The following is a 27281-nucleotide window of genomic DNA, read 5'->3' on the forward strand; positions in this document are numbered from 1 at the left end:
TTTGCTGAGGAAGACTGGCCCTAAGCTAACATCTGTGCCCATCTTCCTCTGCTTTATATGTGGGATGCCTGCCACAGCATGGCTTGCCAAGCGGTGCTATGTCCGCACCCGGGATCCGAACCGGTGAACCCCAGGCCGCCGAAGCGGAACGTGCACACTTAACCTCTGCACCACCAGGCCGGCCCCAGTAATATTTAAATACAAACAGGATGAAACATGGCCTACTTTTTTTATTTTAAACACTGAGAGGTATGTTTCACATATTTATATTAGGGCTCTACTTTGTATAGCAGAAGGGGCTGGGATCAGTACCAGGCTAAAGGAATTCTGGGGAAGAAAGCAGTTAAAAGAAAGGGCGTCTTTAGAGTGCTGATGGGATCCAGAAAGAATGTACAGAAGCTCCTACAGATGAGAAATTAGGAGGAATTCAGGAACTCTGGAGCTAAGACTAGAGGGTCAACAACCATATATAGTACCTATCATTATCTTCATTTTACAAATGAGTAAACTGAGACAGAAAGATCAAGACTAGCTATCTTAGAAAAAAATTTTCTTTTAAGTCTAAGATCTCAAAGCTCCCGTATCCTAAGAACTCAGCAAGGCTAAAACTCTAAAACAATATTAAAATATTTGCAAAATGCTGGCAAGACGGCTACATTGAGATTTGAAGGCTTAGTTCCTTTGAGGTATAACACATTCGCCTTATCAGGCTCTGTTCAGCGTAGACAAAATAAAAGACTTGATGTATCTCCTTGTCAGACAGGTTATGAAGAGAAGTTGGGCTGCACATAGAGATGTCTAGACAATTCTCCAACCACCAAGCACTTATTTTAATCACACTTTCACACAGATTAACAGCATAGCACTCTTTTTCCAGCTGAGTAGAAACAGAGGACCATCTCTGACTTTCATACATTGGCCTTTCATACGTGATGCTCCTCAAGAGTCTTCACGTGCTCTCTGTAGCAAAAGGACTGTAACATGTCATGCTTCTGCATGGTGTCTTTTCACTGCTTGTCAGCTAGCTGTTACAACTCAGCAATATGACCAACCTTGGAAAACAATGTTTTTGCCAATATTTAAATTTTTATTTGCTTTTTTGCCCTGTTTTACACAAATGAGTGAAAAATAGAAATTAAAAAGTACTAATACTAGTGATAAGCATAGGCCTCAGAACGCGTAACAAAGATGGAATCACTCAATATGTCCAAAGTGAAAAACTCTGGATCCCGATTGAACACACCCTCTAGAATTAAGCAGGTGATACCTGTGGTTCAATAGTGGGGAGGAGAAGGAGTAGAGGGGACTAGAGAGGAGGAGAAAAGTAAGGAACATATACCAAATTCTGGAAATAAGTCATTGAAGAGTGTTTGTAAAAGGGAAGGGATAATTGGTACATTATAATATTTTTTATTCTCTCCAGAACCAGACCTACTCAAACCCTTACCACCCACGCAACTTTTATACATGGAAAAAATTACATGTGAAAGGAGGGGACTTCTTGCATTTTCTTTATTATATTTATACTAAGTAAAAAGGACAATAGGATCCAAATATCATTTAAAAGCTTCTTAGCCTCTGTGATAGGCAGCTTTGGACCTGGCTTCCAATTATCCCCACCCTGGTATACACACTTCTGTGTAACTTCTCCCCTTGAGGTGGGTTGCACCTAGCGACTTCTAATGAATAGAACACAGCAAAAGTAATGAGCTGTCACTTCCATGATTAACTAGAGAAGACTGTGACTTCCATCGTGCTAACACTCGCCCTCTTGCCCTCTTGTTTGCTCACACTGGTGAAGAAAACTGCTATGTTGTGAGATGCTCCAATGAGAGACCCCTGTGGCAAGGAACCAAGGAAGGCCTCTACCCATCAGCTCGTGAGGAAATGAATCCTGCCAACAACCACATGAGTGAACTAGGAAGTGTGGGAAAAACTAGGAAAAATATCAATAAACTAAAACTATATAGTTCTCTGTCAGCTGGTGTGAAAAGTATCCAGAGTCAAATATTATACATTTCTCTGCAGCTAGAATATCTATTGGATCATTTTCTTTAATCAACTGAATTATATTTGACTCTAAGTATCGGCAACTTTTTATTATTATTATTATAGACACCTAATAGAATAAACAAGTCTTTAGGTCTGTGATAGACGTGACTTTTTGACAATCCAATAATGTTTAGTAGATGTTAATTAACAACAAACCCAAAAGATTACTGGATACAAAATTACTTTCTCCCTCAGCTGGATCTCACAAAATTTCCACGTACTGTGTTTGCAGACTGTGTAGTAATCTGTGCCTGTGGACTTCAAAAGACTACAAATTCACCCACTATTGTGAACAAAATAATTACTATTCAAAACTCAAGTTAGAGTTTTGGGTTGGGATCTCCACAAATATTTTTCAAAGACAGAGCTAGGCTCAGGGTCCTGGAACATTCATTCAAATCCTTCATTCAGTAAAGACCTAGCATTTATCATGTGCTATGTACTGAGATATGAAGGTGAAAAAGAGTTTAACTTCCAGTTCAGTTTACGCCACTGATCCAGTAGCAATATTCTGTAACTAAGGAGGCATAAATCTACTTAAAAATACTACCATTTAGGCAGCATTTCTCTACCTTTGCTAAAGAATAATGTGCAATTGCCAGATGCTTTACTGAAATTCAATTTAAGTAACTTGTGAGCACAAACAATATGCCAACACTAGGAATACAAAAATTAGTGAGAGATGATCCTTGCTCTCAAGAAGCTCATAATTTTGAAAAACGGATAAACTATATCTTGGCATTCTTCCAACCCACCAGAATAGCAATTCCATAAAAATGAGTCATCCTGTATTTCATCTTTTTACTCTTAGCTATATCCTGCTATAAAATTAAAATACATCTTTTCTCCCTTGGTGTTTACAAGTTCCAAATATTTATAGACTTATGTCTCTACTTCACTGTCTCTCAGCCAAGATGAATATATTTAGCTCCTTTTCTCCTTTCCTTTTAAAGCAATTCCTCAATATAAGTAATCTTTTTGGTGACTTTATTTCAATTCTCTATTTCTGTATTAAATTCTAGGATCCAAATAACATAATTTAAATACTGTTCCAGATACGAAATCAATCACAATGAAAAACAGCAACCTCTTTGATGACATAGTACTTCTGTGTGTGAAGTCCAACACACTGGTTTTTATTTACTTTTTAAATTTTGGGAGATATACTATTACATTGCAAATTTATATTTATTCTAACACCTTTAATTATATGCATTTTCCAGGTTTCTCACATAAAATGAAAATTTAGATATGGTATGTCCTCCGAGACAGTTGAGACTAACAAATAGTATAAAGCCAGATCTCTAGAGCAATAGAAAACAAAGCACTAAAAAAACCCAACTACTCATTGACTAAAGCTGCAACTCTACTCTTAAGCTCACACAAAAATAATTTTTATATGTCCCCATCATGCTCCTTTTAACAACATACGTATATTTGATATATTGTATATTTCGGTATCTACTATAGAATATATCTACAACATAAACATACAGTTTAAATCTTCTACTCCTGAAAATACTTTGGCAAAATCATGACAATATGGTCCAGGTATTAGGACTTACGATCAGTGAAAAGAACTGAGTAGGCTGTCAAGACTAGATTCCTATTGGTTCAGGTTTCAAATCTTACTGGAGTTACTTACATGAGGGGTAGAGGCATTTGGTGAATGTGGGGTAAAAGATAAGTGCTATGCTAGGTCAGAATCACATTTTCAACATTGTGGTCATGCTATGGATGAGGTATTAATAATTAGAGGTGGCTTCTTCAGTGGGGAAAAAGTTTCATTTGGGGGGAAAAAACCTTCATTCTGTTGTTTACAAGCTTTTAGTATTTAAAAACAAACTCCCTAGCCTGATATTTAGGGCCTTCCTCAATCAGGCTCCAACCCCTACCTTTCTAGTCTTGCCTCACACTACCCTAACTCAGCTTATGCAAATTTGAGCCGGACAGAACTACACAGACTTTCTGGGATAATTCAAGTTGTTTCTCACCTCAGAGTTTTACATCCTGCACTCCCTTAGGTTACCCTCACCTCTCAAATTTCCATTTAAATTCTGCTCATCCTTCAAAGGCCTGCTAAAATGGCACCTCTCTAAAGCTTTCCCTTATCCTCCCATTCAGAACCTCTTCTTACCTTGAATGGCATTTAGTCTACAACTCTCACAGGGCCATGATCACATTCTCTCTCATCTACCTTACAGGATAACTATTTGTGTATATCATATTTCTTCTCTCAGACTAAACACCGGAGAAGAGGCCTTTGATGCAGTCATATTTGTACTGTCCCCATCCCTCCGTACTTTGCACATACAAGGAAATAATAAACATTTACTGGGGACAGTATGTTGAAATACATAATATATCTTACTTGACCCAAAAACATGCCATAATAATCAACATTCTTACTGATATCCATTCACTTAGGAAATGTTTACTCTGTACCTATGATGTAGTGGAGTAGTAGGGTAGCAAAACCAATCACAGACCCTGCTCTGTCAAGAAATTTATGGTCTAGAAGATGACCTAACATATCTGTCAGATTACTATAACACTCATAGATAAATTCCACAAGAGAAGTCAAGACAAAGTACAGCAGCAACCAATAAGGAGGAGAGATTATTTCCAAGTAAGGATGGATATGAAGATAAGGTTTTGTGTGGGTCCTCAAAGACAGGTAGTATTTGAATATGTACAGACAGGGTAAGGGGTTTTAAGACAGGAGAAATAAAGGCCATTGAGGCAGGAGATCTCAGGAGGATACGGGAAATAATCACTAGCTCAATAGTACAGTGTAAGTGAAAGATTATGGGGATAAAGAAAATTTTTAAAGACAGTTGGAGCTATATCTCATAAGACCTCGAAAGCCAAATAAAGAACAAGAGCTTTTAGTCTGAAACATGAAGAACTATCTCAAAGTTCTTAAGCAGGAGCTGAGTAATTATTCAGAAGGTCTAAAGTGGACTGGAAGGGAAAGAGATTGTTGATGAGAAGACAAGAGGCAAGTTTCGTACTATAAGAAAGAGATAATAAAGGCCAGAACTAGGAATGAGGCAGTAGGGATGGAAGTAGATGAATGGAAGAGATATTTTAGAGGTGAAATTGACAGGACAAGGCAAGCTCTGGATGTGGAGTACAAGGGTCTGCAAGGGGTAAAAGAAATTTCTAGGCCAGGAAGAGGGTAGGGCCATAGCCAAAATAGAGGACACTAAAGCAGCAGCAATAAGTTTGGATAGGAAAAAACTGAGTCCTGGTCGTACTGAGTTTTAATACCTGTGGACATTCAGATGATGACATCACAAATATAATGCATTAATCAATGCGATTTAGAACAAAATATACAATTCTGTGAAAAACGACAGGAGTTTAAATTAACCTTCAACAAAAGATTCTGATCAATGATTCAAACATGATCTGACCTCAAAAATATAACTCACATAGGTTACATTAAGTATATAGCAAATCAGAATCTGAAAGCATGTATGAAGGAGGTTTTGATCTAGAACAACCTCATGTACCCAAGAGTCATTTAAAAACGTGCTGATTTATGATTAATAGTAAAGTGGGTAGGTGGACATCTTTGAGAACCTTACAGTTTAAAATCATGAGGCGAAATGCTTCTGCTGATACGGTAAATCCCTCTTTGTGGGCATAGTCATTTAGCCCCAGTTTAACTTCAATGCCACAGCAAGAGATGGTCAAGTCAGATGACCAGGCCTGACAAGGTAGCAAGGGATACTAACTAGCTCTCCTTGTGTATTCATTCCTTTTTGTAATAAATACTTCTCCTCAATCATTAAAACTGAGTTGACCTAGATTTATCCCCACCATATGCCTAGAATCTCCAAAAGCCTAAGACATAAATGATCATGAAACCACTTTTGCAGGGAGCAAAATAAAACTACCAGTTATAAACTCATGTGTATTACAGCTATGCAATTATCTTCTCAAGAACAAAGAAAAAATCTCATCAACATGAACTAAAATGACAATAATGTGAAGATGAATAGCACATAATTTGACATTAAGAAATGTCTGTTATATGTGCACTGAATAAAAAAGTGAAATCAAACATTTGAATTGTGGTTAATTTGCCTAATTAGTATATTCCACCTGTTAGATCTATTCATTTATTTATCATTAATACTGATGACAACATTCTATTTATTGGATGCAGTGTCATTCTTTCAGCTTACTCTTAAGGAAAACAAACAATGAGAACTCAGTCGTTAATTATCAATGTTTTTACTAATGATGAGCAATAATATGAAAAACAAAATGGATCGAAAGACACTTTTCACATGACTATCCCACTAAGATTATACCAATCATTTGCTGAAAATCACACTCACATTTTATAGCTATCCATAAATATAAGGGAAGAACATATACCAAATGTTAATAATGATAATCTTTTGATCACAGGCTTATGGGTGATTTTTCTTTCTTTCTTTTTTTGCTTACATGTATTTTCAAAATTTCTATAAGTAATGTTTATCATAATTGTACAGAGAAGAAAAGATGTTTTTTAAGAGAGGGGGAAAAACATATTGATCACTTTAAAAGAAACACACTTACCAGATCTCTGTGAAGCACCCAATTTGCATGGAGGTAATGGATACCATCAAGAATCTGGTAAAGTAATGATTTAACCATAGATCTTGGCAGCTGCATGGGCTTTTTATTTGCTTTTGATGCACGGTGAAACTTAATAATATGCTAAAAATTAAAAAAAATAAAACATACTATAATATATAGTCTTTGCTAATATCTTTATCAATAAAACACAATCAAGGCTGCAATAAATTCTCTACATTTTAAAATTACTTACTAAAGGGCAATAATGTCACAAAGAAAAATAATTTGAATAATAAGGTCAACCAAAAGGGAATCTATATTAGGGGTGAATAGGACAGTGTAAATGTGGGTATTAATGACTAGATTTACTGAAACCATTAAGATTTTCATTAAATAGGACCAAAAGGTAGAAAGGGTTGATATTTAAAAGCCTGCCTAAAAATAGTACTAGTTGTATTCTCTACTGACAGAATGAAAGCTTTTTAAAAACGGAGAAAAAACTGTAAATTTTTACTATTCTATAAAAAGTTAGCACTTAACACATTTAGGTAACATCACTGACTATGTTTATATTTGAATTATTGAGAAGTTTCGCCTTCTTTTGGCACAGAATAAAATTAGGATGAATTCCTAGTAGTAAATATTAAATAGGAAATCACTAGAAAGGAGGAAGGAGAGAAAATGGAGCATTCGATCCCATTGAAATAAATACAACTACATCACCATATTCAAATTTTTATGTCCACATGTTATATTGTGGGTTATTAAAACCTTGTAATAAAAGGGAAGAAACGCTACCTGCGCCCCACATCCCCACCTCTACATCCATCTCCAACCCACCCCTTTCCTAAACACGTCAAAATGGGTACTGAATATCCATGAAAAAGATGGAGAAACACACTGGAGGTTCTTGTCAATATCTGCTGTAATAGCATAAACTCTGAAAGTTCCTTCAAGGCCTAGGAGTCTGTTAAAGTTATTCCTAAATAGATTTGTAATTTATATAGATGACAAACCACACTGCATTGAACCAAAATTTAATTATCCAAAATTCGAACTTACCGCCAAGTTTGAATTTTTTCACTTTTTTGCATCTCCTCGGATAATATGTTTAAAGCCCTGATTCCTAATTTTAAAAGCCTGAAATCAGAATTTTTGGCTTCTTTTATATATTGATAAAACATCCTTAATATTTGCAAAACCAAACATATACTTCCATTTGGTGAAGTTGGTTTTAAATGGCAAAATGCTGCAAGAGATTGACCTTAACTTAGAGAAACTATTCATGAGTACATAACTGATTAAATTTGAACTACTGTGTGTACCACAAAAGAAATTTTCACTACACATCAGTACACTGCCATTAATTACTTGCATAGAATTATAATCTCCCACTCATTAACATTTTCTGAAGTGAAATTTCTGAATATTACAAATACTATCTTCTCAGTAAAATAAGATGTTAATCTTTACTGGTCAGATTCTTTTAAATCAACATTTACATTATATTTATTTTGAACTATGGTCAACAGAGCAAGTTTTCCTTTCTATGCATTAGCAATATGCAGTGCATGCATTTATTTATGCATATCTATATAAAATAATATTAAAAATAGAGTTCAGACTTACCCACAAATCATGTTCTGCATAATCAAACAGCAGCCACACCTTCCTGTCACTGTGAGAAAGGAACACCTTCTGCAGTGCGATCACATTAGGGTGCTTCAGTTCTCGCAAAAGCTGAATGCAAGAGGAAGAGACAGGTCACTATTCTGTGAGCTAGGAGGGGGAATGATGAATCTCCTATAACTTCAAAGTGACAGTTTTGAAAATTTAGACAATTCGGATAAACAAAATGAAAGGAAAAAAATACCACTCTGTTAATATCTTGGTGTGTATCTTTGAAATCCTTTTTCTATGTATATGATGTATGTTTCTAAAATGAGATCATTTTAAATGGTAAAATGTAAAAGGATAAACAAAAGTAACATCATATCACTAAAGAATTAAATTTTGGTATGTGCATAAATTTTTTACTAAAGGAAAACCTTCTTGGGAGGCAAGAATCATGTATTAATACTGTTTCTATCCACCATAGCACAGTATATGCTCAATAAGTATTTGGCAAAAGAAGGAAGGACAATTAACAATCCCCACAATTAGCTATGCCTAGAGCATCCGCTCGAGGTTCTTTAGAAGAGCAGTGAGCATGAGGGAATGATCCTAACTTCTTTCAGCTAAGTTCTCCCTTGCTGATCTGGTTTATCTTGCTGTCTTATTATCAAAGTCCAGCCTGAGAACCTTCTGCTTCGTGGAGGCCTGTTCCTGTTCTCTATTTAAGGACCCCTTCTCCACACCAGTTGTTATCAGTGGGTGTGAGGGCACATAACAGGCAGTTACTTAATACAATATTTAGCAACAATAACATTAGCTGCTCAAGGTGAAAGCCTCATAAATATGCCTGCCTCAGGCAGCCCTTCACCAGGGTTCAGATTTAATAGGCAGAGAGAAACAGACTCAATTTGATAAATATTTTGAATACCTTTAAATGTAAAGCTCTGTGGAAGAAACAAAAAGGGAGACGGAACAAAACTTTTATTGATTGCTTTCTATGTGCAAGATGATTATATATAAATGTTCTTCTCTCATTTAGTCCTTGTAGCAACCCTATGATGCACACAGAACCTGAGGTTCAGTATAATAAAAATAACTTGACCAAAGTCACACACCTAGAAAGAGAAGACGTTTAAATAGATTGGCCTGATTCCAAAGCCCATGCTATGTCCACTACGGCTGTCCACTTGTCTCCAATTCCCACAATGTGTGGGGAAAACACATATAAATAGATCAATGAGGCAGAGAAAAATATGTTGCTTACCCATTCTAACAACTTTAAATGAGTAAAGCATACCTTGAGTGCCTGGGCTGGAATCATGTAAAAATCATCTGAACTCCACCTCTGGAACTTCTTGAGACTACTTCCCAGGTGCCTACTTCTTTAGTACTTTCAATGATAGATTTCCTAGTTCCTCAGTTCTGTCATTTTGGCTCTGTACCTCAGTCTTTATCGTTACCCATACCTTGACAGCCTTACTGGGAAGTGCTCTACCAGCTGTAATTTGGGCACAATTCCTGGATATGACTCCCCAGGCTGTCCCTCCAACCCATATGCCCTGGAACACAGCTAAGAGGCAAGTGCTAGGATGGGCTGGGCTTCTCCTAGCCCACCCTCCACTTTTCAGAGGCTGCCTCACGATTCTGTCTGTATTTCCTGTTGGATCTAGGTGGGAAAAGAGGGAAGACATAATATAGTCCTATCCCTTGGCAGGGAGAGGGAGTGGGGAGCAATTAGATGGGTGCTCAGCTATCAGCTGCTATCTCTGTTCCTGCTGCCTAAGAAAAGTTAGGCAACCCTGCTGCTTGTTTCAGATACAAATGTTAGATATAATATGCTCCCAGTTAATGATGGAATCAGAGAAGGTGGCATTTTGGAGGGATGCAGAGCTATATCCAGACAGTTTCCTGCTTTTGAATGCTTTATGCTCCCAAACTTGGTGGAGTAATGTGTTTAATGACACCACCTGCCATGGTCAACCTTCAAGCACTTGGGCCCTGGTAAAAGTCCTCACTCCGGGCGCAATGACTTGTCTCTCTCTCTCTCTCTCTCTGACTCCTTGGTATTGATGAACTTCACTCCGGGCGCAATGACTTGTCTCTCTCTCTCTCTCTCTCTCTCTGACTCCTTGGTATTGATGAACTTAGGTGCAGAATACGCAAAATATGTTCTCTTTGCTGCTAGCAGAGGAAGGGAAGGTAAAACTCACTTCTGCATCTAAACCAGGCTCTTGAAACACCAAATATTAGCACACACTCCTGACTTCTTGACTCCACTTGTCTAGGAGAGGGGATGTCACATGTAGCAATGTTTAATCAATACCTCTAAAAAATTGTGTTTTCTGTGACCACAAATTATCGATCCTTCTACAACGAATCCACTTGAAGTCCCACTATTAAACACTATTTTGAACAGGTAACACGTTTACCTGGCTCAAAAATCAAAAGTACATAAAAAGAAATACACTGAGATGTCTCATTACCTACCACTCCTGCCCCCAGGGACCCCAGCCCATCTTGCCTCCTAGAGGTAACAACTTTTATTAGCTGTTCATTAAGCCTTCCAGGGTTTCTTTATGCAAATACAAGCAAACATGAATATATATTTTTACCTGACCTTATTTACACAAAAGATAGCATTTTACCCTTTTTATTATTTTTTTTTTTTACTTAATCTATCTTGGGAATCTCTCAATATCAGTATAATATTAGTATACAGAAATCTTTCTTATTCTTTCTTAGAGCAGCATGGTATTTCTAGGTCATCTTTTTGTATTGTGATAAAATACACATAACATAAAATTTGCCATTTTAAGTGTACAGTTCAGTGGCATTAAGTACATTTGCACTGTCGTGCAAGAATCACCACTACCCTTTCTCCAGAACTTTTTCATCATCTCACACTGAAATTCTGTGCCATTAAACAACATCTCCCCATTCCCAGGCCCTGGTAACCACTATTCTACTTTCTGTCTCGACAAATTTAACTATTCCGGGTACTTGATATAAGTGGAATCAGATAGTATTTGTCCTTTTGTGTCTGGTTTCTGTCACTTAATACGTCTTTAAGGTTCATCCATGTTGCAGCGTGTGTCAGAATTCCCTTCCTTTTTAAGGCTAAACACTATTCCATTGTACATACATACCACATTTGCTTATCCATTCATCCCTCCCATCATCCCGTGGACATCTGGGTTGATTCCCCCTTTTGGCTATTAGGAACAACGCTGCCTTGAACACTAACGCACAAGCATCTGCTTGAGTCCTTGCTTTCAATTCTTCCATACACCCAGAAGGGGAATTGCTGGATCTCATGGTAATTCTATATTTAATATTTTGAGGAACCACCAGATAGGTTACCTATTAATATGACATACAGGAGGGAAGAGTGTAAAGTTTACAACTGCATGCATTTACTAGAAATTTTTCCCTAATTCTCAAATTTGCATTTTCTAGTACAGCAATATACACTTTCCATTTCTTCATACCTGTTTTACCTTTTATACCCTACAGGTGTCTATAAGTCACTAAATACTAATTTGAAGGCAGACTGAGGCAAAGAAATAGCAGACTAATGTTATCAATGTTTATTTTGTTCTAATTTTGTTCTTCTAATTCATCTTTCACTCTACAGCCAGAAATTTCAAAAATTTCAAAATACAAAACTGATCATCTCCATCACTAGGGATAGATCTGAGGAAGTAAAGCAAGAGATAAGACAAAGGCCAAATAATGACGAGCCTTGTAAGTCATGCAGAAGTGTAACTAGCGAGGTTCTTTAATATCACTGGCAACGTGCTGGGTGCAGTGGGTTGTTGTAGAAGCCAGCTGATATAAAAGGTACTACAGGTAACAAAAGCAAAAATAAACAAGTAGGATATATCAAACTAAAAAGCTTCTGCACAGGAAAGGAAATCATCAACAAAATGAAAAGGCAACCTACTGAATAGGATAAAATATTTTCAAATCATATATCTGACAAGGGGTTAAGATACCAAATACATAAAGAACTCATACAACTCAGTAGCAAAAAAACAATCTAATTAAAAAATGGGCAATCTGAATAGGCATTTTCCAAAGAAGATATACAGATGGCCAACAGGTACATGAAAAGATGCTCAACATCACTAATCATCAGGGAAACGCAAATCAAAACAACAGTGAGATATCACCTCACACCTGTTAGACTGGCTATTAGGAAAAAGACATAAAACATGCTGGCAAGGATGTGGAGGAAAAGTGAACCCTTGTGCACTGTTGGTGGGAATATAAATTGGTACAGCCACTATGGAAAATAGTACAGAAGTTCCTCAAAAAATTAAAAATAGAAGTCCCATATGATCCAGCAATTCCACTTCTGGGTATTTCTCCAAAGAAAATGAAAACACTAACTTGAAAAGATATATACACCTCCATGTTCATTGCAGCATTATTTACAGTAGCCATGATATGGAAACAACCTAAGCATCCATAGATAGATGAATGGATAAAGGAGATGTAGTATGGGTATATACACAATGGAATACTATTCGGCCATAAAAAAGAATGAAACTTTGCCATTTGCAACAACATGGATGGACCCTGAGGGCCTTATGCTAAGTGAAATGAGTCAGAGAAGGACAAATACCACATGATCTAACTTATATGTGGAATTAAAAAAAAAAACAAAAACTGCAACAAAAAAGCAAGCTCATAGACAGAGAAGAGATTGGTGGTTGCCAGAGGTGTTACCACACAAAGGCACAATCTGCTCACCACGAGACAAAAGCCAATCGTCAAGAGGCAAGATGGTGGCACAGAAAGGGCATTTTATTACAGCTTGCTAGCAAAGGGGAAGATGGTGGACTAATGTTGGAAAGAACCTTCTTAAGGGGCCACAGAATCTTGAAGCAGTTACATAGGCCAGTGGGTTATGGGGGTGGTTAGGAACGTTGACCCTCTGTTGTTACAGACTGGGGGTCGCCACACCAGACCTTTCTGTTTTCATTGATGATGGCTATCAGCATAGACTCTGTTCAGGGGTCATCACGTTCCTAAGGAACTCAAAAGAACGAAATTATCATCTTATTGCAGCTGGGAGGTACATGCACAAGCAGGGGTCATAAAATCTACAGAGTAGGTGGATCTCCTGGAGGGTGCTTATCCAGTCAGGTTAATTAGTCAGAGGTCATTTAAAATTACAACATGGTTTCTTTTCTACAGTAGGCTTCCCTTATGTCAACCTTGTGTTGAGCATGGGTATCAGAGGCGGGCATGGTGGTGGGAGAAATGAGTGAAGGGGGTCAAAAGGTAGAAACTTCCAGTTATAAAATGATGAAGTCATGGAAATGTAATGTACAGCATGGTGACTATAGTTAATAACACTGTATTGCATATTTTAAAGTTGCTAAGACAGTAAGTCTTAAAAGTCCTCATCGCAAGAAAAAAAAATTTTGTAACTATGCATGGTGATGGATGTTACCTAGACTTACTGTGGTGATCATTTCGTAATATACACAAATATCAAATCATTGTGCTGTACATCTGAAACTAACATAATATTATATGTCAGTTATACCTCAACTGAAAAAAAGAGGGGCGGGCCCTGTGGCCGAGTGGTTAAGTTCGCGTGCTCTGCTTTGGCAGACCAGGGTTTCACCGGTTCAGATCCTGTGTACCGACGTGGCACTACTCAACAGGCCATGCTGAGGCGGCATCCACATAGCACAATCAGGAGGACCTACAACTAGAATATACAACTATGTACTGGGGGGCTTTGCGGGGAAGAAGAAGAAAAAAAAGAAGAAGACTGGCAACAGATGTTAGCTCAGGTGCCAATCTTTGAAAAAAAAAAAAAAAAGAGTCCCACACTGACTACTGCTATGCATGTCTCCCGGCTGGGCCACTGAACAAGCAACTTCAAGAGGGATGGAGTTTAGGATGACTCTCAGATTTGGCTTCACTGAATCATCTGTACTTTATGTGTATTTACATTAGTATATTTTTATACTGTTTTAACTGTTTATATTTGCCTCCCTTATTAGACAATAAGCTTTTTGCGGACAAAGACAATTTTTAACTTACCTGTGTATCCCCAGGGGCTAGCACAACGCCTGGCACATAGAAGGAGCTTTTTTTAGTGATCTCATCCAGTTTGGGGGGCTTTAAATGTCACCTATACACATTAACTCCCAAATGTTTATCTAGCCTACACATTTTCCCTGAACTCCAGCTATGTGCATCCAACTGCCTCACCATTTCTACTTGAATGTTCAATGCCCAAAACTGAGGTCATGACCTACACCTCCCCTGCCTTCTACCCCAAATGCTCTTCCCGTATCTCAGTTAATAGCAACTCCATCATTCCAGTTACTCAGGCGAAACACCTCATCTACTTTAGCTCTATTCTCAATATCACCTTCTCAGTGAGTCTTCCCTGGCCCTTCTATTTGAAATTATAACCTCCCTTCTGCACCTTTATTTTCCTTTCTTTCTTTCTTTTTTTTTTTTAAGATTGGTACCTGGGCTAACAACTGCTGCCAATCTTTTTTTTTTTTTTCTACTTTATCTCTCCAACCCCGCCCCCGTACACAGCTGTATATCTTAGCTGCACGTCCCTCTAGTTGTGGGATGTGGGATGCCGCCTCAACGTGTCCTGACGAGCGGTGCCATGTCGGCGCCCAGGATCCGAACCCTGTGCCGCCACAGCGGCACGTGCGAACTTAACCACTTGGCCACGGAGCCGGCCCCTGCTCCTTTATTTTTCTGCAAAGCACTATCACTATGAAACATACTATAGCTCTATATCCCTTCTCTATAATTCTAAAGAGCTCAGAAAACCAAAAGCTTTACAGTAACTAAAGTAGGAAAAAAAATGTACACTTCAATGGGAAAAAAAAAGGCACTGTCAAGGGCACAACCTTCCAGGTTATCTGATTCTGACTCTGTGGAAGCTATTTTACAACTCTATACATTATAGACAATTGATAATAATGCAGAATAACCCTTGTCTATACACATGCAAATTCTGCCCTGTCCAGTTCATTGACTTCCCTCTCCCACTGTGGAAGAAGGGAGTTTTCCCTTAATTTGCACATCATTTTAATATTCCTGATGTATAAATGTCTGTTCTAAGGAGTCTTCTTTGAATGCATTGTAACATCTGTGTGGTTCCTTCATTTAATAAGTTAAATAAAGTCTTTAAAATGTGTTCACTTTATATCTGTATCACAGACATTTTACCTTTTTTGAAAATTATCCTTTAATAGTTATGTTACAAAAATATCTCACTTGCACTAACATGAAGCTGCTACAGTTGTATTTATCCCACTGAGTGTGATGTTCATATTTTTATTACTAAAGAAACATTAATAGGTTTGATTACTGCTTCAGACCGCCCCCCCACCGAGTGTTAGGCAATCTATAATTTACACCATATTATCTTTCTAACATTTAAAAAAATTGAATCTAAAACACATCTGTTCCCAAGACTTTGCTTAAGGAATTGTGGACTTGGGTGTTGTTTGTTTATTTTATCTTGTCTATTGTCTGTCTCTCTGCATTAACATATAAGCTGCATGAAAGCAAAGCTTTTTGTTAGTTTTATGTGCCCAGTGCTTAAAATGGTACCTAGCACATAGTAAGCACTCAATAAATATTTGTCAAAAGAATTAAATCTACTGAATTTACCTGGTTACTACTCACAAAATAAACCAGTAAATAGCTTGTAACATAAAACTTCGCTGTCCTTTCGAAAGGTGTTTTGAATGATTTTGTTTTCAATAAATTGAATAGACTATGTCTAAAATACTAGCTATTCTCGGGACGCTAACTCCTCACAAGTTACATTTTCTTTAGCTTAAAAAGGAATAGTTCTCAACTAGCACTCACTCTACCGTGGAAGCATAAGAGTGCCGGCTTGATGTAAAGAGCAGAAACTCAGCTTGCAATCATAATAGCTCGGTGCGAGATATTTAACTGTAGAACCTGAAAAGCAAAAGGATACTATGAGGGTGTTTCCTGAAGGGGATGTGGATGCAGTAAGTGCTGCAAAATCCTGAGGAAACTGATAGATAGGAAAAGAGGACAAAGGAGACAGACTTGCGGAACTAAAGCAGAGATTAATCCAACGAGTGGTTACTTTCAAGGCTAGTTTACTAATAGAACGCTAGGCCCTAAGCAGACGCCACACAGTATTGTATTCTCTACCCTTAGTTATTGAAACAAGTAAAAAAGTAAATTCCTCTACCACAATTTACTGAAGAAACAAATGAGCAAAAACAATAAACAACATAAAGTGTCCAATAATAAGAAAACTGATAAGTAAATTATGGTATGTCCACATATTGTAGCGTCAAGTCTATATGCTAAGAGTATGTAAATACATGAGAAAATACTTATGCTATAATGTTATAATGTTATGATGTAGTACAAAAGGGCTGCAAAATATAAAATATGTTTATAAAACAGGAAATATACCAAAACATTAATATAGTTATCTCTAGGTGATTATGTATGATCTATGGGATTATGTATGATTTTTATTTTTCTATTTTTCTACAATAAAAATTACTCATAATTTAAACACGCATACACACCCCAAATGACAGCTCTTTCTCTCCAGAAATCCACCTGCTAAAATAAGATGCTATCATACTATCCCAGCTTCTTATGCGATTAATCTGAGAAGGGACACAAAGAAAGGAGATGGTCACGCTTGCGCTTTCCTTCATTGTTGGTAATATCAGATCTTACCAATGGACTTTAATCTCTTGTCAGACAAATATTTGCTTAACACGATAGCATGCAACTGCAAATATGCTTTAATCACATCTAAACGGCAGTTAAGTATAGCATCATTTTCCTGTGGAAATCCCACACTAAATAATAACATCTCCTGTGCCAGATACTCACAGAGCACTAACGTGATCCCAAAGGAGCCTAATGAAGAATATGCAACGGACGTGCTGAGACTTTAGCTGATTCCCCTTCAGGGGCACATAAGTACCTATAAAAAGTGTCCACTTTTCTGGGGCCGACCAAGTGGTGTAGTGGTTAAGTTCATGTGCTCTGCTTCTGCAGCCTGGGGTCCACAGGTTTGGATGCCAGGCACAGACCTGCACAATGCTCATCAAGCCATGTGGGAAGGCAGCATCGCACATACAAAACAGAGGAAGACTGGCAAAGACGTTCACTCAGGGACAATCTTCCTCAAGCAAAAAGAGGAAGGTTGGCAACAGATGTTTGCTCAGGGCCAATCTTCCTCACCAAAAAAAAAAAAAAAAAAGGTCCACTTTTCACTATTCTAAACATATAATAATCTAAAGTTACCATCCTAAACTTTTTTCTCTAAAGCATTACTTGGGATTCTGACTCAATTTGGGGAGCTTTGTGCTAGACTAACAATACAGAATCCATTTGTATTTGTATTTTTTATTTTTTCCTTTTTCTCCCCAAAGTCCCCCGGTACATAGTTGTGTATCCTTAGTTGTGGGTCCTTCTAGTTGTGGCATGTGGGACGCTGCCTCAGCATGGCCGAATGAGCGGTGCCATGTCCACGCCCAGGAACCAAACCGGTGAAACCCTGGGCCGCTGAAATGGAGCACGTGAACTTAACCACTTGGCCACAGGGTTGGCCCCCACCATTTGTATTTTTATCCACACATTTTTCTTGCCCTTTCATTGCGACTTTCTGTTCTCCAAGTCTCTGACGCCCTCTTGGGTTCCAGATTCCTTTCCAGAGTATCTGAATGGAAAGGGTCCTCTTATACTTCAATAACTCACTTATCTCAAAGTAAATCCAACTTTCTCTTCTTATTTGATCTGTTATAAGTAACAGTATGATTCATTTGACCATCATTCTTTCCCTTGGTAAGAATGGCTTTATTGTAAACAGCACTGAGTGTGTCATTTTTTTAAATGTATGCTACACCCCTCCCACCCCCAAACAAAGATAAATAAAGCACTAGATTGTATGGTAAATAGGAGATTCACCTAACTCCGTAATGCTCCAGGATTCCTATACTGAAATTTAAGAATTAGCATTTTGAAACCTGCCACTTTCACACCTGTGACAGGCCTTTTGGAAGCTCATCTTTACCAAGAATACAGACACATCATAACCTCCCAGCAGGTGGCACTCATACTCTGAAAAGGGGTATAGAACAGTAACCCAGCCCTAGTTGAACGTGGCCCTAAACTTTTTGTTTTATTTTATTTTAACGACGCTTCTTAGGTACCAGTCATAAGCTTCAGGGAAGTCAGTGTTTCCCATTGCCACCCAGTACAAGTGACAGTGAGGCAGCAGGTATAATGCAAAAAGTACAGATTTTAGAATTCAGAGACCTATCTTTGTGTACTGACATACTAGCTGCACGACATAAAAGCAAGTTGCTTAACCCCTCTGGGCCTCATGGAAGAAAAAAAAATCTACTGCCAAACATACACACAGTTTCTGTAAGGATTAAATGAATGTAAGTACATTAACTCTATAACACAATTCTTAGAACATATTAAGTACTTGGCAAATTATAGTTATTACTCCCATTATAACTACCACCATTTGCGAGAATGTTATGAGGACTAAATGACATAATATATGTAGAATGCCTGGCATACTGTAAGTTCTTGGTAACCAATAGCTGTTATTGTTGTACATAAGCGAGAAAGGCTAACCACTCCAGGCAGTCAGATTGCTAGAGAGAGAGAAATGCCGCCATGGGGAATTCCACAGCATTTCCTACCAAAGTGCCTGAAACACTCCTTTAGCAGATTCTGTAAAAATACTATGGCTAGGGACTGGCCCAGTGGTGTAGTGGTTAAGTTTGTGCTCTCCGCTTCGGCACCCCGGGGGATCACAGGTTCGGATCCCAGGTGCAGACCTAGCACTGCTTGTCCAGCCACGCTGTGGCAGGCGTCCCACCTAAAACAGAAGAAGATTGGCACAGATGTTAGCTCAGTGACAATCTTCCTCAAGCAAAAAGAGGAAGATTGGCAACAGATGTTAGTTCAGGGCCAACCTTCCTCACATCAAAAAAAAGATACTACTCAGCTTACTTTGTGGAATAAATAAAGTTTTTAAAAATACTACGGCTATATGAAAGTTATTTCCCTTTCCATTTTGCAACAACCTGGCTTCCTTTTCTCTCTGACTTCAAGTACCACATGTACTTAGTCTGAGAGAGTTATGTGAAACCAAGTGAGGTCTACTAATAAATAAGAAGTTTACATCCTCTCAACTATGACACTATAGATATTCTTTCTAAAGTATGAACATTTACTCTTTTTTCTTTTTTAAATCTTTCTTTCCTTTTTCTTTTTTTTTTTGCAGGGGAAGTTTTGCCCTAGGCTCACATGTGTTGTCAATCCTCCTCCTTCCCTCCAACCAAAGCCCCAGGCCATAGTTGTACATAGCTGTAGGTTCTTCTGGTTCTACTATGTGAGCTGCCGCCACAGCGCAGCTACTGACAGACAAGGCGGGTGGTTCCACAACCAGGAACTGAACCAGGCCACTGAAGCAGAGCGCACTGAACTTTAACCACTAGCCCATCAGGGCTGGCTTTGAGTGTTTAATCCTTTATGTAACATACTCCAGTGAGAAAATTGTATACACTTCTTGTAAATCAATGGAAATTTGAATATACAAAGTTAAATATGAAAAATGAAACACACGCAAATCAAAATAAAGAGTTTACAAAGTAAAACCTAAATTACCTGGAATTCTCAGGGGTGTTCTGATTCATTGAGAAGTGATCAGAAAATCTTTCCTTGTTTCAATGCTCCTTACTGAAAACCCTCCCTACCTTCACAATTATTGAACCTAAATTTGTCTTTGACTCTGAGCCTTGGGGTTTCAATAAATAAACTCTTAACCATTGTTCATTTGCTTGTCATTTACCCTTTTTTCTCCTTGAAGTAAAATAAAGAGGGGGAAAAAACCCCTAATTTAAAACTCCTTATTAGATGCTGACTTAGAAAAAAGGTATTGTCTTATTCTCCAGAATTCTAACTCTATTCCTCTTTTCCCTCTCTATTCTGCAGTCTCTCTTGACATCTTACCAGATGTCTGAGGTTTAGCTACTACTTCTATGGAGAACCCAAAATCTCAATCTCTAGCCCTAATCTCACTCCTAAACTCTGACATCAACTTCCAACTATGCATATATATATCCACAAGGAAATTACACTGTATCCCAAAACCTACACACCCAAAACTGAATACATCTCTCACCCACTTTGACCTCTTAGCGCCCACTATTCCTGCAATTACATCAATATTTCCCAATCACCAAGGCAGGCTCAAAGCCTGATAATAAATCAGTGTTCAGCCACTAAACAAGTGCTACATACTCTGCCTTTCAAATATCACTCGTGAATTTTCACCTTGATAATCAAAATAAACCATTAACTAGCATTTACACATGTGCTCTTCTCTCCACCTGGAAGGCCCTTCCCTATCTTCTTTGCCTGATTAACGCCTACTTGCTTTTTGGAAAGGACTAATTCACTACTGCTTCTAAGAAGCCTTCCCTGAAACACCTCGTCAAAATGGGTGTCTCTCTTCTGTGTTTTCATCCATACTGTATTTCCCTTAAAATACCACTAATTAAATAAAATTATGATGTAGTTTATTTGTCTCCCTTAATAGACTGTAAGGCCCTAGAGTGCAGGGACTATGTCTTCCATGTCTACATTTCCATTGTCTGGTAGAAGACACACACAGTAGGTGTACAAAAACTGCTGGCTGAATTAACGACTGATGATCTATCTCTCTCTCTCATAATACTTACTATGCATTGACATCAGACTATCTTCCTAAAATAAAAAGTCTGATAATGTTAGCTCTCCCGTTCCAAAATCTTAAACAGCTTCAAAGTTAAAACTCCTAAATAGAACACACAAATCCATCCACCCTAAAGGCTAACTCTATTTTTCCTACAAGTAATTTCTTTTGGGGGAGGAGGTGCAGAGACTCAAGATAGAACTCCATTGTAAAGGTTTTAACCAAAAATGAGGCAGATGGGTAAGATCCAAGCTAAAGGCCAATGAAGTTTGACCTGATAAAAGGAGTATCATAATTGGCATATGTTGTGGCCTTCACCTTAAGGATGCTCCCTATGCGATCATCATGAGTGGGCTCCCAAGGTCTCCACTGCACAGGATTCTGCCCATTACACATTATCTCCCATAAAGCCTTGCCCTAGGACATGAGGACAAGGCAAAAGCATGATGGAAAATACCCAGCAGGTAGCAGTAAAAAAAAAAAAGAAAAGAAAAAGTCAAAATTCATTAATAAACATTTGAGTGCCCAGCATATTCCAGGCACAGGGAGCCTCAGGGAGTTTATGGCCTAATAGAGACCAAAGAGGAGACACATTAAAAAGATAATTTTTAAATTATAATTATGATGAGGCTATTTAAGAAAAATACAGAACATGCATAGACAGCAGACCTAACCTACTCTCGAGAGTCAGAGAAGGTACTCCTAAAGAAGTGTGCTTGCTGGAAGGAGGGAACTGAGATTTACAGAGCCTCAACCAGCAAGAAAGTGTCCTAGCGGGTATTCTCATCATGCCATGAATAACTGATTCCAAGAGTTCCTTCATTGTTCGCCTTTTAGAAGCAAATCTAAAATCTCTATTTAAAATCTCTATTTAAATTTTTAAATAGAAATCTCTATTTAAAATTTGCTAAGGCAGATTTCAAGCGCTAGGTAATAGACCACATCTCTTTTCTTTCCAGAGGAATATTTATAGAACCACCTAGCACAGGACCTGGCACAAAGGAGGCACTCAACAAGTCTTGTTGAATGAGAAAATAAAAGCAATAATACATGACCTGGTTTTCAAACATGTTGGTTAGATGACATTTATTCCACATTGAAAGAACATTATTTTCAAAACTGCCATTACCTTTTACCTACAAGAAACTTCCAAATAGAATTAAGAATGTCCAAGGAATTTAATGTCTGATAAATAACTTGAAGTTGTTATCTGATTAATTAAGCAAAATAAAGTAGGAATTTTATCCTAAATGGCCATAATAGACCTTATTTTTATCTCAGTGTCTCATTATGACCTAATAAGGTCATAACAGACCTTATTTTTATTTCAAGCTATCTGGTTTTACACCTAACCCATACCTTTATAACTTATACTTCTAAAATATCCAGTTTACATTTTCTTTAGCAAAAACAGGCAACCAAGTAGCCCTGGAGGTCATCCCCCATTCCCCCCGGCTGTGCTGGCTGAGGACCTGCAGGGAGAGGAAGGGGCTTTTGTTTTCTGAAGGAACCTGTCTACTATGTGTTGGATATTCTGCATCTTAGAATGACCCACATTATCAATGGTCGGATATCCCATCCCAGAGACTACAAGAAATTACATTCACATTTACAATTTATAGCTATGGCTTTTGATTAATTATTAATGGCTAAATTACCAGTACCAGGAATTCAACATACTTCACATCACCACGATTCTAGAGAAGATAAACAGTGAAGTCAAGGCTCAAATAAATTAATCATTTATAGTTCCTGAAGACCTCACAGGAATTTTAACAGTAGTAATAAGGAAAGCTACTAAATGATCTGACCAAAATATCATCCAGGAAATTACTGTATTGTTTCCATTAAACCAAAAATCCACTTCCTTCCTACTCTGTTAAGAAACCTTTATATGCATTATGAGAAAACACAGAGGGCAGTGAGTTTCCACAGTGAAATAAATGATTTCTGTTATATTAAACATCTACTAGATTTAATCAATAAATCCTATATATTTCTGCTAAGGGTGTTAACTTTAAGTTTTTAAAGAGAGCCACATTGTGACATGTGGCTTTTATGAAAATATGTTAAACAACAATTAAAAAGAAAAGCTAGAAATTGCTACACTATAGCAATGCAAAATAATTCACTATTATAACTCTCAATAATTTTGTGTTTAGCAGAATACATATGCAAAAAGGACAAAACTAACTTTAAAGTAGCTTTCTTTGAATAATCTTGGAGCTTTGAAATTTAATGTCTATGCAAAGCTGCTTGAAAAATACATATAAAATGTCGAATCTCACTAGACTCCTCTTCGGAATGCACTTCTCCAACGTAAGTTCTGGTCACAGTCTTCAACACACTGAAAACAAACAACTGCTATGGGGAAAGCTCCTTTTAAATAAAACTCACAGGGAAACTGTTGATCAACTTGATTACAAAACTATCCTAAACAAAGTCAAAAGCCTAACAACAAACTTGGAAAACATCACCAAATGGTAAGACAATAAAGGGCTAATTTGCTTGATTTATAGAGCTTATAAAAATCATTAAGAAGAAAAAATACTTCAATAAAGCAATGGGCAGAGAATATGACTAGACATTTCACAAAAACAAATATAAATTAAAAATCAAAACTTATCTAAAAATATGACTACCTCATTTAATTTAAGAATGCAAACTGAAGCAATGGAGATATATTTTTCATCTATCAGATGGGGAAAATTTTTAGAGCTTAATAGTATGTAAATAGTATCAACAGGAAACAGGTTGAATAAATTAAGATCTATCCCTACAGTGGAATATTACATAGCCATTGAAAAGAACGCAGTAAGAATAAGATAGATTTGTATAGTTGGTATGGAAAGACTAGTAAGATAAAAATATTAAGTGATAAAGATAAAGATGGGACAGAACATGTAGCATCTCTTGGTATTTTTAAAAGACACGTGCTAGCATATGCATAAAAAAAATTGGTAAGGCTATAAGAAGTCATCTATAGTAGTTACTTTTGTGCAGAGGACCAGGTTGAGGACGATAGAGGTTCAAAATTTTCATTTTAAATCTTTCTGTATTTTTTAAATTCTTATTATGCATATATTTCTTTAATATTCCTGAAATGTCAACAGGAGTCACCTGGAGGAACAAATCATGAGTAATTTTGATTTGCTACCTTACACTATTCTGTATTTTTTAAAATTAATTTTTGTAAAAATATACTCTAAGATATTGTTTTTCAAACTGTAGCTTATAACCCGTTAGTGGATCATGAAATCAGTTTAGTTACAACCAGCATTCCCCACTCCCCAACTGAAATCACTCAAACTGGACCAGAATAGGAAGTAATTGAAAACACCAGTGCATATCATACGTTATGAGCAAGAGAAAGAGAGCCAGAGCAAGAGTGGACCACAGTCAAAGATGTTTGAAAACCACTGCTCTAGGATATTATGCTAATAATATTTTGAATAGAGCGCTCAGGAAAAATCTTAACGACCTTATAATTTCCATTTCAAAACCAAGAATCATTTTATATTAAACTAAGGGTCTTTTTTCTTTCTTTCTTCTCCCCAAAGCCCCCCAGTACATAGTTGTGTATTTCAGTTGTGGATCCTTCTAGCTGTGGCATGTGGGACGCCACCTCAGCATGGCCTGATGAGCGATGCCATGTCTGCACCCAGGATCTGAACCCAAGAAACCCTGGGCCACCAAAGCGGAGCACGCAAACTTAACCACTCAGCCATAGGACCGGCCCTTAAACTGAGTTTTCATACGTCAATTGTAAGTGTGACCAATTTGAAAAAATACTATTAGTTGAAATGGTAACAGAGAAAAAATATAATTTCTGAAAACTCACAGCAAAAACTCTAAAAAGATGAATTAATGAGACACCTATACAACATAGACTAAGACTTGAATGAATTCTAAAACATGAATCTATATACATATATTTGGAGTAGCCCCTCGAGTTATTTATACTAACAGTCTCTGGAATTGACAAGATTGAAAAAATTAAAGAAGTCTACTTAAGATTGTTTATCTATAAGGAGATCACCAAAATAACAGATTTTTTTTTAAATGCTAGGCTGAGAATTCGAGAATATTGACAGAAGACCATATAGCTCAAATACACGTACAGCAGATAATCATGAGGGCATGCATTTTAAGTTGGTTTTTTGATGTTTGTTTCAGCTACAAATGCAATCTATTGCCTAACTGTCTGTTTGATCAGGGCAGATAAGTAAAAAATGACTAGCCAGGATTAGGAATATAGTTTAGTCACTAAATTAGGTAAATTAAAGGACTACAGGGGAATGACATCAAAGGCTTTGTTTTCACTAACATGGTAACCAAACCATGTATATTATATAGTCAGAGCATCCATGGAAAGGTAGTGCTTTTTTTCAAAATTTCACTAACTTCAATTTCACGTATTTTAAGGTACTACTTACCTTATTCTCTTTTTCTCTCTCCTAGCCACCCCCTAGTCCTCCACTAACCCCTGCCAGCTTTTTACTTCCTTTGTTCCTTTCCATGCATTAGGGCTTCACTATTTATGGTCTCTCGCTCTTCCAAATCCCTATGGCAATTATATATACCATTCATTTGTACTATTTATCTTTTTTATACATATCCTAATATCTTTATATATAGACATAAACTGTTTGGTAAACTGTGTAGTCATTCCATACTATGAGTGTAGTCAATATCAATAAATCCTTTTAGTTATGTTTTTAAGTTCTCATATAACCTAGAAGTTAAAAGTTGTTCAGGGTTTGGGTGCCATGACTTAATAGATTCAGGTGATCTACATAAGCTCCAGGAGTGTGGATCCATGGGCCAATGCTAATTCTGGAAGCAATGAGTCTAAAAGAGAGAGAGGAGGGAAGATAGTACCTGATATGGGTGATGCCAATAACAGAAAGGAGGAGGTGGATAAAAAGAGGGCAGGACAGAATCAATAGGATTTACTAACTGATAGGCTAAGGGCAAATGATCTAGGACAGTACAAGCAACTGAACAGACAGTGGTACAATTTAGAGATCAAGAAAATTACCGCTTTGAGGTGGGGAGAAACGATGATTTTAGTATCAGACATGAGCAGTTTGAGATGTTCATGGTGCATATTGATGGCAGTCTTGGATATCCGGATCTGGAACTCAGGAGACAGTGTTCGACTCAGGGCAAAAAACTGGGGAGTTATGAGCATAAAGAAGAGATTGCCTAGGAAGTGTTTTACATGAAAAGATGAGGAGGGCAATTAGTAGAGAGCTCTTTGGGGAAATAAAAACATTTAAGGGTCTAAAAAAGAGACATTTAAGAGAAAGAGCATCACACAGACTCAGAATGTGTACTCAGAGAAGGAAAAGCCTCCTTCTCCCAAGAGAGGATATTGTTACAAAAACCAAGAAGGGTTTCCTTCCTCTCAGGAGAGAGAACAGATAATAATTTCAAGTGTTGAGAGAAGTGTCTATTGGATTTGTCAACCTCTATTGGAGGTATTTAAGAAGCTTAGAAAGAACAGTCTTCTCCACTGAAACTGTAAATTCCATGAGGATAGATCATGTCTGTCCTGTTCATTGTTATTTACTGCACGGAGAACAAGGCCAGTCATGTGGTGGGCACTCCATAAATACTTTTGAACTAAACTGGAAGTGGAAATAAATCCAGACAGCAATGAAAGCTACGCTGTCCCTGACGGTTTATCGTGAAAAGAAATCACCTGGCTATGAAGGGAGGCACGCTATGGGCTCAGAGAGGTGGTTTTATAATGTTTTGCTTTGTATGGTAGGAGAGACTTCAATATTTCTAAAATATATAGAGAGAAGAATCCATGTGGGAGAAGAGAAAGTAAACATCTGCTCAGATTTCACATATGACCCTTCCCAGAATTACTTGCTAACTTTAGCCCAAATGAATATCTAGTTGAAGATCTGAAATTTGAGGAAAAAAACAAATAAGCAGGAAAAATCAAATCCAGCAACATAGGATGATGATACGGAACAGAATGGCCTCTTTGTAAGGAAGCGGGTATGGCAATACCAGCAACTAAACCATGTATCTTTTCCCCAACTTCCTCCCTTCCTTTACTTCTAAGTCACAAATTCTTTAAAGATGTTCTTATAGCAGTGACAACAAGACCTTGTGGGAGTCATAAGTTGGTAAAGGTGGTGTGGTAGGGAGGGGGCAGAACCAAAGGAACAGGGAAGGAAGAAGAAGGAGCTGAAAGATCCTTCAGGAAGGGTATTCTTAAATCAGGAACTACCAACATAGTTTCAGTTGTCAATACAGT

General features: G+C 37.4%; 1 protein-coding gene across 7 annotated transcripts in view; it reads right to left on the reverse strand.

Moving 5' to 3' along the window:
- CDK19 (cyclin dependent kinase 19) overlaps positions 1 to 27281 on the reverse strand; it is a 162604-nt gene that overhangs the window by 38454 nt on the left and 96869 nt on the right. For 3 of the 7 annotated variants that reach the window (XM_008521292.2, XM_008521293.2, XM_070556829.1), the window contains 2 exons: positions 8260 to 8370; positions 6631 to 6771 (listed from right to left, as the gene is read on the reverse strand). In XM_008521292.2, coding sequence (XP_008519514.1) covers positions 6631 to 6771; positions 8260 to 8370 — 252 coding nt within the window. Of the gene's footprint in view, positions 1 to 6630; positions 6772 to 8259; positions 8371 to 9541; positions 9771 to 16113; positions 16210 to 16820; positions 16905 to 27281 lie in introns of those variants that run through there. The other 4 variants (XM_070556825.1, XM_070556827.1, XM_070556828.1 and 1 more) reach the window with 3 other exon arrangements.

Source organism: Equus przewalskii, chromosome 9 (genome assembly GCF_037783145.1).
Source record: "Equus przewalskii isolate Varuska chromosome 9, EquPr2, whole genome shotgun sequence".
NCBI lineage: Eukaryota > Metazoa > Chordata > Mammalia > Perissodactyla > Equidae > Equus > Equus przewalskii.